The 14,692-nt window shown below is 39.7% G+C and overlaps 1 protein-coding gene across 5 annotated transcripts in view; it reads right to left on the bottom strand.

Moving 5' to 3' along the window:
• Positions 1–14,692, bottom strand: part of ATP9A (ATPase phospholipid transporting 9A (putative)) — an 82,653-nt gene that overhangs the window by 56,496 nt on the left and 11,465 nt on the right. For 2 of the 5 annotated variants that reach the window (XM_067554229.1, XM_067554225.1), the window contains exons 2-5: positions 11,392–11,442; positions 10,517–10,661; positions 8,609–8,722; positions 3,204–3,312 (exon numbers count right to left, since the gene is read on the bottom strand). In XM_067554229.1, coding sequence (XP_067410330.1) covers positions 3,204–3,312; positions 8,609–8,722; positions 10,517–10,661; positions 11,392–11,393 — 370 coding nt within the window. In that variant the 5' untranslated portion in view covers positions 11,394–11,442. Of the gene's footprint in view, positions 1–3,203; positions 3,313–8,608; positions 8,723–10,516; positions 10,662–11,391; positions 12,518–14,692 lie in introns of those variants that run through there. The other 3 variants (XM_067554224.1, XM_067554223.1, XM_067554226.1) reach the window with 2 other exon arrangements.

Below are 14,692 nucleotides of genomic sequence, written 5' to 3'. Positions count from 1 at the left end.
GAAACGGTTTAACTCTTTCCTGAAAATTGTTATGCAAATATTTTCTGAAGTTCAGATAAGCACCACTCATGTGCTCACTGCACATTTGAGCCTTACAATAAAATAGTTTCATGATTCTCTCTTCTATATTCTGTTCTGACTGGACTACTATAGGGTCTCATTATTGTTACCTCACCAAATCTATTTAAAAAAAAAAAAAATCAATGAAATGGCTTATGTTATATGCTAGTGTCCAGCTGCCTATCCCACTCTGTTTCTTTCAAGAATTAGTGAAGTTAAGGAGGGAGAGGGAAAAATCATTCATGGGAAACGTAATTGCAATATGAAAAGAACTAAGGAAAGGTCAGGCCCCTTATAGTTCAATGAAAAGAACCCAGAAGGCAACTCTTTTATACCTTTAAATAGATGTAGTAAACCCCTCTTTGATGGGACGTTTGCTGGTTGCCAAGCATTTTAAATGTTGTAGTGAGAACATGTTATTAAAAGGGGATTTAATATTCAGCAACTGAAATGGCTTATTCCACAGAAGCCTCACAATTCCTGGCTTGTGAAATATGCAGAATCTTAAGCAATTACATTTAAAAGAAGGCTTGTTCTCAAAATGTTCATAGCATGAATCACACGAGCAGTTTTTTTTTTTTTTTAAACATACATGCTCCGATCACTGCCCCTTAAAACTGAGTGGCTACAGATTTTGATATCAAAGAGGACTGCACCCCCCATAAGAAGCTACTTAATTTCAGCTCACTCCCATTTAAAAAAAAAGTCCCTGACCTCACTGATATTAAGAAGACACTCCTAGCAACACCATGTTTGAAACTATTGTTCTTCAGTTAAAGTGGGATTTAAGCTTTTTTGTTAGGCATGATATAGATAATGATCTGAACCAAAAAAAAAAAAAAAAAAATCACACCACTGATGCTTAAAGTACAGAATGAATTTTTAAGAAAGTCTGAAGTGAATCTATCCTCTAGTTTAACTGTATGGAAATGAGCCTATTAAAAATCTAGTGTCTATTTTATTTTTGGCTCATCCTCACTTATAAATGACTTAAAAGTCTGAACTATTCAGCATTCAAGGGAGGGGCAGGTAAAGAAAGTATTTTAAAAATACACAAAAAATCCTGGTTAATATTTCTCTCACTGTCATGAAAATCAAATTTGAAAATATTAGTTGAACTTCAACAGGTAATATTTTTGACAACAAAGCACTAGTGTGTGACACTAGTATGTGAGCTTTTTGGCAAAGAGGGTCAGGTGGTGGTCGTATGGTTATGCCATCCAGTTGAGCTATGCAGAAACCGGAGTTTGGCATGCACCCAGATGACATCTCCAAGATATGCGAGAGCAGAGCTCTTCTCCTACTCCTCCTGCACACGTCTGAGGGGAGAGCATGACGCATGACACCATACTTTTCTCTACATGATCTCCAAGGAGCTTGGTGCAAAGGATTTCCTACCCCAGCCTGTGTTACTGTGTTCAGGGCTCCGTTTCTTTCATACAATCACAAACATGTTCACAAAACTTAAGAGTTCAAGTTTTTGAACGCTTCTGCAAAATACATAATGCCATTGTTACCATTAAAAAAAACATAAGCATTAAATAAATAAATAAAATCTGGAAATAATGGAAGAGTTTATACACCTTTTTATTAACCCTTCTCATTCACATCTGGTTAATGATAATATTAACATCTTAAAAGTCACCTTATACATTACAGCCACCTTAATGCTGACATATACACTTATGAGCTCCTTCAGCACTTAGGCCACTAATTATACACTTTACACAGTTTAAATAAGAATATAATTAGTGACGCATATGTTGAAAGAGTTCCAAAGTATGTATAGCAGGGTCAAAGCTAAGGTGATTGTAGTAACATGCAAGGTGACTTTCATGTCACTGTTAACTGCATGTATAAAGTGTCGAGGTAATAATGGATGTGTATGTAAATTACCTTAACTAGTTATGCTGTGTCCTTTTAACTGTCCCTGGACCTTGCTGGAGCAGCCCCCTCCCAGCCTCATCTGTTGTGTCTCCCTTTGGCTAGCTGGTGTCTAGAAAGTTTTTTAAGCCAAGACAAGGTTATTAGAACGTTTAAGTAAATAATGGTCACTGATAATCTTTCTTTCTTTCTTTTTCTTTTTTAAGTTATTAATGGTTAGCCTTTAGCTGTGTATTTTGTAACAGAGTTATATTTACTTCAGCAATCTTAATTCTATATTAAATATTTCTTCATGAAAATCTTTCCCTAAATACAGGAGGGCAGAGCACTTCCACACAAGTGACAACCCAGGAAATCAATCTGGAAAGCAAAAGTATTATTGAAAGACTCATACATGGCTACTCATATGAATGAAATACAATTTTGAACCCCCACACGATAGATACCACAGGCCTAGTTTTGCCTTCATTCCTTCTACCATGTGACTTCCTGCACTTGGATCTTGCTCCCTCCCTTTAAAGAACACTGCTCCCATGAGGCCATTCACGGATAATCAGCCAACTAAAGGATCTATAATAGAGGAGGGACAAGGATACTTTGTTTTCATTCTGCAAAGGCAAACTCCAAACCAAGGTTAACCAAACCTGGAACTGAATTTCTCCAACATGCCAAGATACCAGAAAGACAAGGTCAGGGCACAGGTTTTACAATGGGCTGGGATTTAGGCCTATCAGTTTGTAAGAGCATGATCTGCCTGAAAGTTCAACTTTCCCTCAATGTTTGCCTGCACTGGTGTGTCTGTGTGGAATTTAAATTTTTAATTTATGAAAGGAAATACATCTTTCCATTCAGCTTGCACAGCACCAAATACAGCTTCACACACCCTATACGTAGAATACTGAGATTCTGACCACTTACTCTGCATACAATTTGGCCTGGAGTTACTCAGAATAATTTGCCCATTCACATTTGCTCTCGATTTATTTCCTAGGGGGACACTCAATAACTTGCAGCTTCAACTGCAGCTATGCAAGAAGCTATCTGCAAGTCTACCGAGACTTGCAGATGACTCTCTAGTGCTAGAAGCAACAAAGTGGACATTAAGCCACGTGCCTGCATGCCTGTAACCCTCCCACCCTCCTTGAACTCTGCTTCTCTGACTGTCAGCAACATTTGATTGAGTTGCAACTCCTGCTGTTCCAGCAGTCTGCTACAGGATACAGTGGGCAGAGGCAGAGAGCTGGAGCCAAAGAGCTGACCTCTTGCTGTGAGCTTGCTGTAGATCTGGGAGTTTACTTCCTTGTCGCGTGTGTAGCATCGGATCTCCTCCACTGCCTCGCGAATGATGGTAACCGCAAGCACAAAACCCTGAAGGGGGAGAAAAAAAACTAAATGGGTAAGAGGTCAGAAAACCTCATCTGCCTCAGATCTGTATAATGCATGATACTGACCAATGCCCATGTGCAGATCCCAAGTTTTCATCTTGTTTTCCTGACCTATTATTGCTTAATGACTAAGATGATGGGTGCTATACAGAGCCCTGATAGCAAGATAACAATAGACTCATATTTTTGAAATATAGTTTTATTTATAGGCTCTCTGTGCTGCTGGTCAGGCACCTCACAAATAGTTTATACTCACAACACCCTTTTGTGATATGGAAATCTTATTTCCATTTTGCAAATGACAATTGAGGCACAGAGAGATTACAGCCTGGATCCTAACAGGTATTTAGGTGCATAACCTGGTTTACATCTAAAACTGAGGTCAACCTAGCTACACTGCTCAAGGCTTTGAAAAATTTCTCACCTTGCGCGACAGACTGATCTAACTCCCACTTCAGACACAGCCAGATCCATGGAAGAATCCTTCCACTGACCTAGTTACTGCCTCTTGGAGAGATGGATTGCCTACATCAGCGGTTCCCAAGCTCTACCATGCTGCGTACCACCAACATAAAATACCACCATCAGTAATACCACCGGTAGGGGCCGGGCTGAGAGGGGGGAGTGGCCGCTGCGCTGCTTGGGGGCAGGACCAGCACTGGAGCGGCTCCTGGTCAGCCACTTTGTGTCCGTGTGGAGGGGGGCAAAATGGCCAGTCCACCGTACTGCTTGGGGGCGGGGCTGGCACTGGAGCGGCTCCTGGCCAGCCACTTTGTGTCCAGGCAGCAGAGGGCCAGAAAGGCCAGGCCACCATGATGCTTGGGGGCGGGGCTAGTGCTGGAGCGGCTCCTGGCCAGCCCCTCAGCAGCAGGTGGAGACATATCATTAGGAGGTGGCCTATGCATACCACAGTTTGGGAACCACTGACCTACATTGATGGAAAAACCCTTTCTGTCGATGTAGGAAGCATCTACACTACAACTCTACAGAGGCACATCTGCAGTGCAAAGCTCAAACAAATCAACTCTCTCTATAGGTTAGTATCACAAACTCATTTTATAGTAAACATTATTCAGCTCTGATTCACTAGGCTACTAAATCTGGCATGTCAACTGAACAGAGCTATGAACACTTTACAATCCATGGGAAAATTCATATACAGAATCTTGTTACGAGCTAGCAAGGATCTTGTTAACCAATGCACTTGATAGTTGTCCAATGAAATATATATGGTTTTCATTGTTTAAAAGCATGACAGTTGAAAGAAGCAATAAAAAACAAAGCCACAGATCGATTTATAAATAATGCAGGAAAGGGTCTGATAAATAAATACCTAAACAACATGTTTAATGAATTTTTGGGTACCCAACTTGAGATAATCAAGTCCCTTGAAAGGTTTCAGAGACTGCTGAGCACCCACCCTTTCAAAAATCAGGCCCCTTTAAGATACCTCAAGTCAGGCACCCAAAAATCACTGATCATTTTGGAAAACCTTGGGCACGCAATGCTGATAATATTACTATTGGACATTGACAATAATTAATCTTTTTAAATGATCTTTTTTGGGGAGTGGGGGTTCAAACAATAATAGTCTCTTGTTTACTGAAATGGAAGGAGAGCATTTTCTGCAGTTAAACTCAGCCATTCTTATAGGTTTGGTTTTTGTGCAGTCTCACCTGAAAACATACAACACTGTAATAAAATTGTGCACTATCTTAACTACAACTGCAGGATACGGTAGGAGGAAAATCTGACAGCTTTGAAATGTATATGGTATTGCATGTATTTGCATTATTTTAAAGGGGGCTTTTTCAAAAGGGGCTAACAAGCTCTTTTGAAAGTTTCAGACTGAAAACTTTCCTGTTTATTAGACTGTAGAAGGTTTAATTAAGATAAACAGGATTTAAAATATCACCCCCTTTTCAAGGACACTTAAGTATTTAGCAAACAATACACTTTGGTACCTATTCTAATAATAAATAATAATAATAAATCCATAAACTGTACACAGTGTCAATTAATGTTAATGGCAACTTTGTGCCTGTAAGTGGAGAAGAACTAGTCAAATAATGCCAATTTTAAAAAAATTTTATAAGTTTTTTTTTGTTTGTTTGTCTGTTTTCAAAATTTCCTGTAAAAACTTTTACTTTTTTTCCAAAAAAACCCAATATACAGAAAAAAATATTGGTTTTCAAAAACCACTTTCAGCCTCCGTTATGTGACAAACACTAAAATGTTCCAGTATATTTTTGGCCAATGTGAAAATAAAAGTCATTTTTTCATTAAAAACAACTCCCGCCCCCAAAACCCCCCGTGTTTTGACAAAAAACACCCTACCAGCTCTGTTTTGGAGAGAAGAGAGTTGGTCAAATATACAAACTCACTGAGATATTCTCTCATTGTGTTCCATACATTCACATAGCTCCCATTAACGTTAACAGGAATTATATTACATCAAGAAAGAACATGCCCCTAAGGCTTGGAATTGCTTTAGTAATGTAACATGGCACAGAATAAATTCAAACTACAGAAGCCAGGAAATCAGTAATATACTAGATGATCTTTTGATAGAAGCATTTCATTCCAAAAGGGCGAGGGGTCAGTACGTTTCACTTTGGGTCATTCAAAGATTTGTGAATTGGGTAACTGAAAAGCAGAAAAAAAGACTGAAGGCTTCTTTGCCACTTAATGATTTCAGAAACTCCTAGGTGCTTTCAGAAAAAGGAAAGAAACAATCTTTGTTGATTATTTTTAGCTTGCTTTGCAGATCACTAACCTAAAGAGTTTGGGTATCTGAATTTCAAATAATCATCCAAAAATATTCCCACATGTGCTGCCTCACTATGCTATCACAGATGTCATTCTACACCGAACACTTGTATCAGCAGTCAGTAATGAACAAAGACCTTTCTTATACTTCTCTCTAGAAGCTCATATGCTGAATCCTAATTGCTCATCTGGCCTAGACAAATCACAATTGCTTATAGAATTTTAAAAGGGGGAGGGGGGAGAAGTGTGTGTATTGGGGGTGGAAGAGTGGGGGCTTGTTAAATTAGTTTGTGACACACTTTTCCTAAACAGGACAAATACAATAACTTTGTCATAAGCACATGCCAAAACATGAACTCAACTAGGCACAGGGTTGACTGCCAGCAGAGTTTTAATGAAAGTTTTTACTTATGACATTCTTCACTTTTGGGGTACGAGTTTGCTTTTGCAAACAGGATTATCAGACTGAGGTAAGTTTAATGGAAAGCATTTTTCCCAACTCAGTTGAAAATGGGGAGAATGTTTTACCATCAATACTACAGGAATTTTACCACCGGTGATTTCCAAAGTGCAGACAAAAAGTGTAATCTTTAAAATCATTGTGGATCTGTGATATTTTAAATATGTTTTTGCTTCCTCTACTGAAAGCAACAAGTTATACCCAAGAATTTCTAAAACCTGTCGGGAGATCCAGATTTTTAGTTTATTTGCAGCCCTGCTGAGTGAAGGCAGATGGCAGCATAGGTTTGATGCAAATTTCCTGCCATTTGTTTATCAAAACTGAACTGTTAATTTACCTAAAATATTATGCAGAAAACACAGAGCATTTCTTGGTGATTAACTACCAGCTGACCTCAGGTTCAGCAGAGGGATGTAAATCCCAAGAAGGCTGCTCATTATTGAAAGTGGAAAGAGAAAAAAAATAGAGGTGCACAGATTTTTTTAAGTGGCTGCTGTAGTAATAACTGGTTTGAGCAGTGCGTTCCTATATGCATTGGCCAGGTAGTTTAAATCATCTTATCATTCTATTCAATCACTCCTTATTGTGCCTTTTTAGCCCCTCCACCCCCCCAAATCATGGTCTCATGTCCCCCTATTTTATTTTATTTTTTAGCACCATCCCCTTTTATTTGTTCTGCCCCTAACCACTTATTTCTGTTGCCCCAGAATACTATGTGCTCTTACAGTCAATGGAGTCAAGGAAGTCAGCTATAAAACCCAACATCCAGCATTTCAGAACTGCACACACAAATGGCTAGACATCTTACTGAAGATCTGATATGCCCATCCAACATGCCTGCCCAGGCATGCACAGGTAACTGCACGTGCAAATACACGTAATTCTGAAAACAGGGACTAAATGTTAAACGTCATCTTCTGACATCTTCACCACCCTGACTTCCACTGGGAAAGCAGCATGGACCATGGCAAGGTTCCTCTGAGGCAGCTGGCAGCAGAAAGGGGGCTTGGTTCATACACACAGCAAGAGATAAGGGGCAGGCAGAAAAGAGTTAGATGGAAAATATTTGAGACCTCTATAATAAGGAATATATTCAGCTCTTCCTGCATATTTGAAATTGAAATAAATCCATATGGAACCCTTTTACTCTAGAGACCTGCCTGCTAACTTGAATGAGAGATGGGAGAACCCATCTCAAATAGTTAGCATTCCTTCCCAAAGACTGAAGTGAACTTGGCTTTCTGACTTCTTCTAGCCTCAGGGGAAATATGTGGCTGGAATAGGAAAAGAACAAATCAGTAAGTGTGGCGAGACGATGGGAGGGTGTCGGGGGAAGCACCTATGCTCTGAGTGAATATGAATAAATACAATTTAAAAATATGTATTTTAAGAAACTAGAAAACATGTTCTTTTAAAATCAACCTGCTGACCCAAACAGAGGCTCTGGGCCAAACTATTTGGCAGGACAGCATGATTTGCCTTCATTGCACATACGGTCTTTTGTTAAGGTCACTTTTGAAAACTGCCCTCTGCTTCAGCTGACTGGCTTTTCTGAAATTCTGCTGATTTGTGGCCCTCTGCTGGAATGCTGTGCCAGAGCAAAACGCCCCCGACGCAGACCCTCCATCTTCACATTTAACTTCCTAATCACTTAGCAGCTGTGATCAATAGTCACAAGAGTCAGGAAGACGTTCACTTTGCTCTCAATTTAGCCTGTCAGTTTTCTGAGTGCAGAAGTGGGCCAGCTGCCCCAATGGTGGGTATGCCTCGGGGCAGTTGTGTCAGAGGCAAGGAATTCTGCCCCATTAACTCAGATGAAGGCACTATGGGTATGACAGGACTCCGCTAATATCAAACCCTTTATGAATTTAATTTAAAAGCTAGAACAAGCATCTTCACTCAGAACACTGAGAGCAGACTTCATAAAAATAAGCTGCCAAAAAACCATTTGAGACACAGAATTACTTAGATCAGAGAGATAAAGCAACAAAGGACATTTTGTATTCAAACACTGAAACTTTCTTGAATAAATAAACCTTAGATTACCTACCAAGGGAACCCAATATGTGTAAAGTGCACCGAGCCTCATTTCAGGGACAAATTGAGAGCAGGCCAGAAGCAAGAAGTAAAGATTAAAGAAGTATTTGAACTGGTTAAACAGCACCTACAAAAAAAAAGGAGGAGGGGAGATGTTAATGGAGATCTCAGAGTTATGCATATTGAACTAACGATAAGAGACATTCATTTCTGCTAGCTCCTGTAATGTCTAAATGCTAAATAATGGTAGCAAGGTAGTGCTGCAAATAATTTCCGAAAGGTCATCTTAGTGAATATAATGGCATGCCCACAAATGTAGGTGTGCTATACAACAGATTCTGTAGTACTTAGTCTTTAATACATACATATGATTTTATCTTTAAACTTTTGACAAATACCACTCAGAAAATGACAGTAACCATAAATAGTGGATGTCTACCCAATATTATGTTTTGCCTGCAAAAATATATATTTAAAATAAATACAGTTTCAACTTGAACTGGTTTTGAAAGTAGCTCCATTCTTTCTTACATACTGAACCACCACCAATCAGAATTCTGTTTCATCAGAGGGTGGTTTTGCTTTTAAACTGATGACAGAGACTGTAACAACATGAGCTGAAAGCACAGGGCATATGTGGTCTGGTCATGCATCACACTGGTTCTGTAGCCAGAGGGTAGCCTGGTGATGCAACCCAGAAGAGATGCCGAAAGGGAGGGGAGCCACCTGCCCTCCTGCCACTGTCAGGGAGAAATTGGAGCCAGCACGGAAGAGTGACCCACAGCAAACGTAACCAACAGGTGGACAACAAGGTGACGTCCGAAAATTGCCCCAATCTGCTTATCACCTGCCATGTGTCTCTCTCTAAAGTGCTCCCTCCATAGAATAATCTCAAGAGATTCGGCACGTCAGTTATTTCTTCATGTAATGTTCTTATTTATAGGTGGTGAGATCATCCAATCAGAGAACAGAAAACAGACCTGGTGACTTAGGTGTCTAATCACCCAGACTGAATTGCAAGTATCAAATACTCAAAGGAGCACTTGCTGTGAGCAGTTTGCAAAAATCAATATGAGGGTAGAAGGGGAGATGGTCAAATCTGATGAGCAAGTTGTTTGACCGGCTTTTCGGGTGCTACACTGAAATGACTTATCCCCAAGCCTAAAGAAACAAACCTTCCAAAGAACCCACTAAGAAGCATTTGCACTGAGATCAGTTGCATCCCAGCTCCAGGAGATGTTTCTCAATGGGCTTGCTTAAGAGACACACATTGGACATAGGGCAATAGTCCAACGTCACCAGACACTGGGAGAACAACCATGCAAGGGAATGTCTGCTCTGCCAGTGAATTTTGGAAAGAAACCCTGAATAGGCTGCCATAGAATTGACCATGTGTGTGGCCCTATGTGATTCAGTGGACCAAAGGACTGCAACGCAATTCATCCATATTACGGGTAGATTCTATTCATCCCCTCTCTTAAATCCTACAGGCTTTAGGCAGAGTGAATTTCACCCACAAAGACTGCAGTGTGAAATTTGTATGGCACCTATTCTACAGCCATACAAACGGCTAGTTAATTTTGCATTCAACAAAAGGTAAAGTTTAGGCAGTACTGTAAATAGGCATTTTAATGCCCAGGGTGAGCAAGCATCTTTGCATCTCCTATAGGTTTTTTTTTCCCCCCCCACCCCATTTTTCTGCCCCCATGGCACCCTGGGTGGCTGTCCCGCTTGCCTCACCCTGGTAAACTCAGGACTGTAAGGTGAGGTACGTGAAGCATATCCCTAACCACCATATAGGATCAGAATGTTAGCTCTTCCCTCTGAATTAAGGTTCAGTAGACACTACATTGTAAAAACCACTGAAAATGAGGAAGGTATTAGGGGTGGGGAGACATGACGTTACATAAGGCATACATACCCCAGGAAGAAATGTAAAAAAGTTGTATTTCTGATTGTTGATCACATTGCGAGGGTATCTCTGATCTCTTTTTTCTGGGTGGCCAAGCCAAACCGTACGAGGCCTTGGGTCTCTTCTTCCACAGCATCTCATACACTCACAACACCTATGGGAAGGACATATTTAATTTTAAAAAACTTCTCCATTTGATTCCCCCCGTGATCAGCTGCCCTCACGTAACAGAACCACCCACATTCCTTCCAAAAAGCTTCTTAAATCCAGACTTCCACCCATGTCATCCCCCCTCCCATGGCAAAGTGATGAATAAACCCAGATAAAAACTACAGATGTGTCCTGAGCTTCGCTGCTTGTTCAAATCTCTTGCCATCTTCTCTGTTCATTGTCGATTTAGATTGTAAAGTCTCCTTGGGGCTGAGACCTGGAGTCTTTATTGGTCTGCAAAGCACCGAGCACATTTGAGGCACAGGGAGCCTGAGCCAAAGCTCATTAATGGAAAGATTTCCATGGGCTATGGATCAGGCCCGCTATAAATCATATTACTATTAATGACACACAGCATTTTTATGATTCTTAATATCTACACAGTGCTTTGACTATATAGATATTAACTAGTTAATCCTCATTAACATGCCTGAAGGGTATGCATTATTATTCCCTTTTGTTAGATGTGAGGAAACTGAAACACTGAGAAATAATGTGACTTGCCCAAGTCCACACACTGAATTAGCTCATCTCTCTCAAAATTAGATTGGAAATAGAAATTCTGAGAAATTCTAATTTGAGATTCATTTTTTCCTATCATTCCCTGTTTGGAGTCCCACATATTACCATGAAGAAATCACAGACTGATGCAGCCTTAGATATAAGAGACTCACATAGCAAAGAAGGATTCTGCTTGTTTTGTCCTTTTCTGTCAAAAGACGTTTCTGGAATTAAGGAAATATGGAGTAGCAGAGACTCTGCATTGATCCAATTACAGGATCTAGGCCGGAGTGACATAAAACTGCTCGACTATATTTTGCTAAATGAGTTGTTGTTTTACTTCCTGGGTGCTGTGTGAAGACCCACATAAACAGAAGCGGAAGTGAAATGATTATGGATGGGAAGCAGTAGAAATGTAAACACCCAAGATGTTGTTAAATGTCCAAAGAAAACAAACTGAAAAAAGATGCAGACTTTCTCACCTCCTGGCAACCCCCTTAAGCTACCTTTAAGCTATAGAAACCTTAGCTGATACCTTTAACAAAAGGTGCAAAATATTCAAACAAATGTGAATTTTATGGGGTGTCCCTTTCATGTGTGTCACTCAACACAGCATTTGGCCAAAAAAAAAAAGGCACTGAGCATTAATATTAGTATTTACTCCAAAACATTCACACAAAATCGTCAAAATTGGCAGCCTGTCAAGTTCTGATTTTCTACCCAGATGGCACTCTTTGTGCCGTGGAAGCCACTTTTCCTCTCATCCCCAACTTTAATGTAGCTAAAAGAAACATTTCCAGCTGTAGTCGATTAATTTATTCTCCCCCCTTTTCTTGGGCTATGTGACATCTCCCCTGTCCTTTAGTAAAAGACACAGAGGGAAATCCTGAAAGCCACAAATTTCAGCATAACTTGGGTAAAACTGATACTATGACTACAGGATACCACCCTTCTGAACTATAGAGGTATTTGAAGTATAGACTATAAAATACTAGCCCAGCTATAGTTTATGGGGATGTTTCTATACCACTTAATTGCAAAACATGAATATCTGCCCTATCATGAATAATAAAAAGACTGAGACCTGATTTTGCTGTAGCTGCAATCAACCAATTCTAAAGAGATACATTTGCCAGAGTCAGAAAGTGAATGTGTGTCATCTTTCAGATTTATACTATATACAAGTTAAATTTCCTCCCAGGCACCTTAGGACATCAACTCCCAGAAATTTATATTCATGGCTTTTGAAAGTAACCAGTTTCACCAACTCTTCTGGCATTTGATGTTTTTCTTAAAGCCACAAGATTCCAAGAGGTCACATTACATGAGAATCTGAGCTTTCTTTTTACATACTAAATTTTTGGCCCTACTGGTTGAAGATTAATGACAGAAAATGTGACCTCAGTGTTCCCTGAAAGCTCAAAAACCAGAAGGCAAATAAAAAGGACCCAAAATCATTCCTTTTAAAACTCTCATGATTTTAAATCACTCATGATTTTGGGAGCCTGACGTGATTTTTCAATCTTTGGAGTTAGCAGTATGGAGTGAGTTTTCTTCCACAAGGAAAACTGAAACTGTTCAGAACCTCCCTCTTTCATGGCTATTTGTCGACTGGGCATGTTATTCTGAACCACTGGTAGCTGCCACACCCTACAGTTTACATATGGGGTGGAATTTGGCCTCTCTGTCCTGTTTACAATCCTCACAAAAGCTCCTATAAGGGCACAGTGCAGGCAGCATAAGCCAACAGCTGTAATTTCCGTAAACAGATTTCATTATCTATTGCCCTAAAATGGTTTCAAGGCAGTTGAAATCCACATTTGTATAAAACCCCACTTCACTCCCAAAGAATGTGAACAATATCAGTTTGTACTTTGTCACTGTGTAGAAGCAATAGGAGTGACATCACTGAGTGGCATACACCGATCCTCCTATCGCCACACCCTAGAACACATATTTGCTGAATTACTAAAGTGAATCTCATCCATAAAGGGATGGTCACCAACATGTTGCCCAGAAAAAGTACTGGCTTCAACACCTGAGCCTGCAGTGTTTATGTTCGATCAAATCTATACACTTTTTGCATATGGTTTCTGACCAGGCTCTAAACTTGTACAGTTCCCTCTGTCTCTGGCTCCATAACTAGCACAGAACAATTCTGTCACTCTCCTGCTGCTGCGGTGGTCATTTGGAATTCCATACTCATCCTGAAGCATATGCTCTCCCAGCCTCCTTCCCAGCAAATAATCATTACATCTTTTTTAAGCCTATAATAGGAATGATCCGTTGCATGTCCCATCAGTCCCAAGGCCAGCTCTGCTCTGGGTCACTAGTGTGATTAAAATATTCGGTGCAATACACTAATCCTCATGCTATTACCCACAGGCCAATTCCAGCCATTTGGCACTTCTCCTGACAGTGCAGGGTTGCCAACCGTCCATAAATTTACAGACAGTCAGTAAAAAAAAAAAAAATACGATTTTAACAGTCAGTGAATCCATAAATAAATGAAAATGTCCGTAAAATTGGGTAAAAATAAAACATATTGTATTTGGACACTGATTGTCGTCATTAAGAATCACTTCTTGTATCATAAAACTACGCTGATCATGATTTTATCAATTTCCTGTTTTCTGTTATTGCACACATCCAAAGAACCCTGATCGATCAATTAACTGCAGCTAAAACAATTATGTTATTCCAAATTCCTGTGTACCAAATGTCATGAGCGAATACACACTTTTATGAGGTTATTGTATTGTTTTTGGTATTTTTAGTGATGTCAGTAAAAAGTTTACCGGGTCATTTAAAGAAATCAACTTCAGATCTTCATGTCAGTAAAAACTAAAATGCAAGGTTGGCAACCGTGCGGCTGATACCCACTTGACATGCATTATACTGCTTTGATCCCAGTTATTATAGCTAGCAAAAAAATCTAGTCCTAAATGGATCAGAGAGCAAAACAAAGGCCCCGAATACACAGGAGAAATGAAGGAACAGGAGAACAAACAGATATACATTGTCTGCTAGAAGATACCGATATTTCCGCCTCTCCTTTGCCCTTACAAAAGGAAACTCTGAAACAGTCTCTCTCTTTTCAAAAGTGTACTGCTGTAGCCTTCCAAATCAGAAAAGGTTTTTTCCTCAGGTTTTCTCCTGTCCCTGCTTCAAATAAAAGCTATTCTTTTTTCCCTTATTATAGCACAAGGATGTGTATTGGATTTCATTGACATTTGAAACACAGTCCAAAATCAGATGCAAGCTTACAACAAAAAAGCCTTGGAGATCCAGTAGAAATGCATATCAGACTCACTACATTAGATAACAATGTCAAGATGTCTGCCTTAAATTACAATAGTCATCTACTCAAACAATTTGGGTAACTGTGTATCTAACTGATCAGAAATAAAGCAAATAAATTTCCATTTAAGGAAGTACTCAATGCTTTCCGCAGGTAAAGTCTCTATGCATGTA

The sequence above is a fragment of the Emydura macquarii genome, unplaced genomic scaffold, assembly GCF_026122565.2.
Source record: "Emydura macquarii macquarii isolate MOO-44397 ecotype Brisbane River unplaced genomic scaffold, CSIRO-AGI_Emac_v2 contig_1483, whole genome shotgun sequence".
NCBI classification, from domain to species: domain Eukaryota; kingdom Metazoa; phylum Chordata; order Testudines; family Chelidae; genus Emydura; species Emydura macquarii.
The sequence above is the reverse complement of the archived record's forward strand: the minus strand, read 5'-3'. Positions and strand labels throughout refer to the sequence as shown.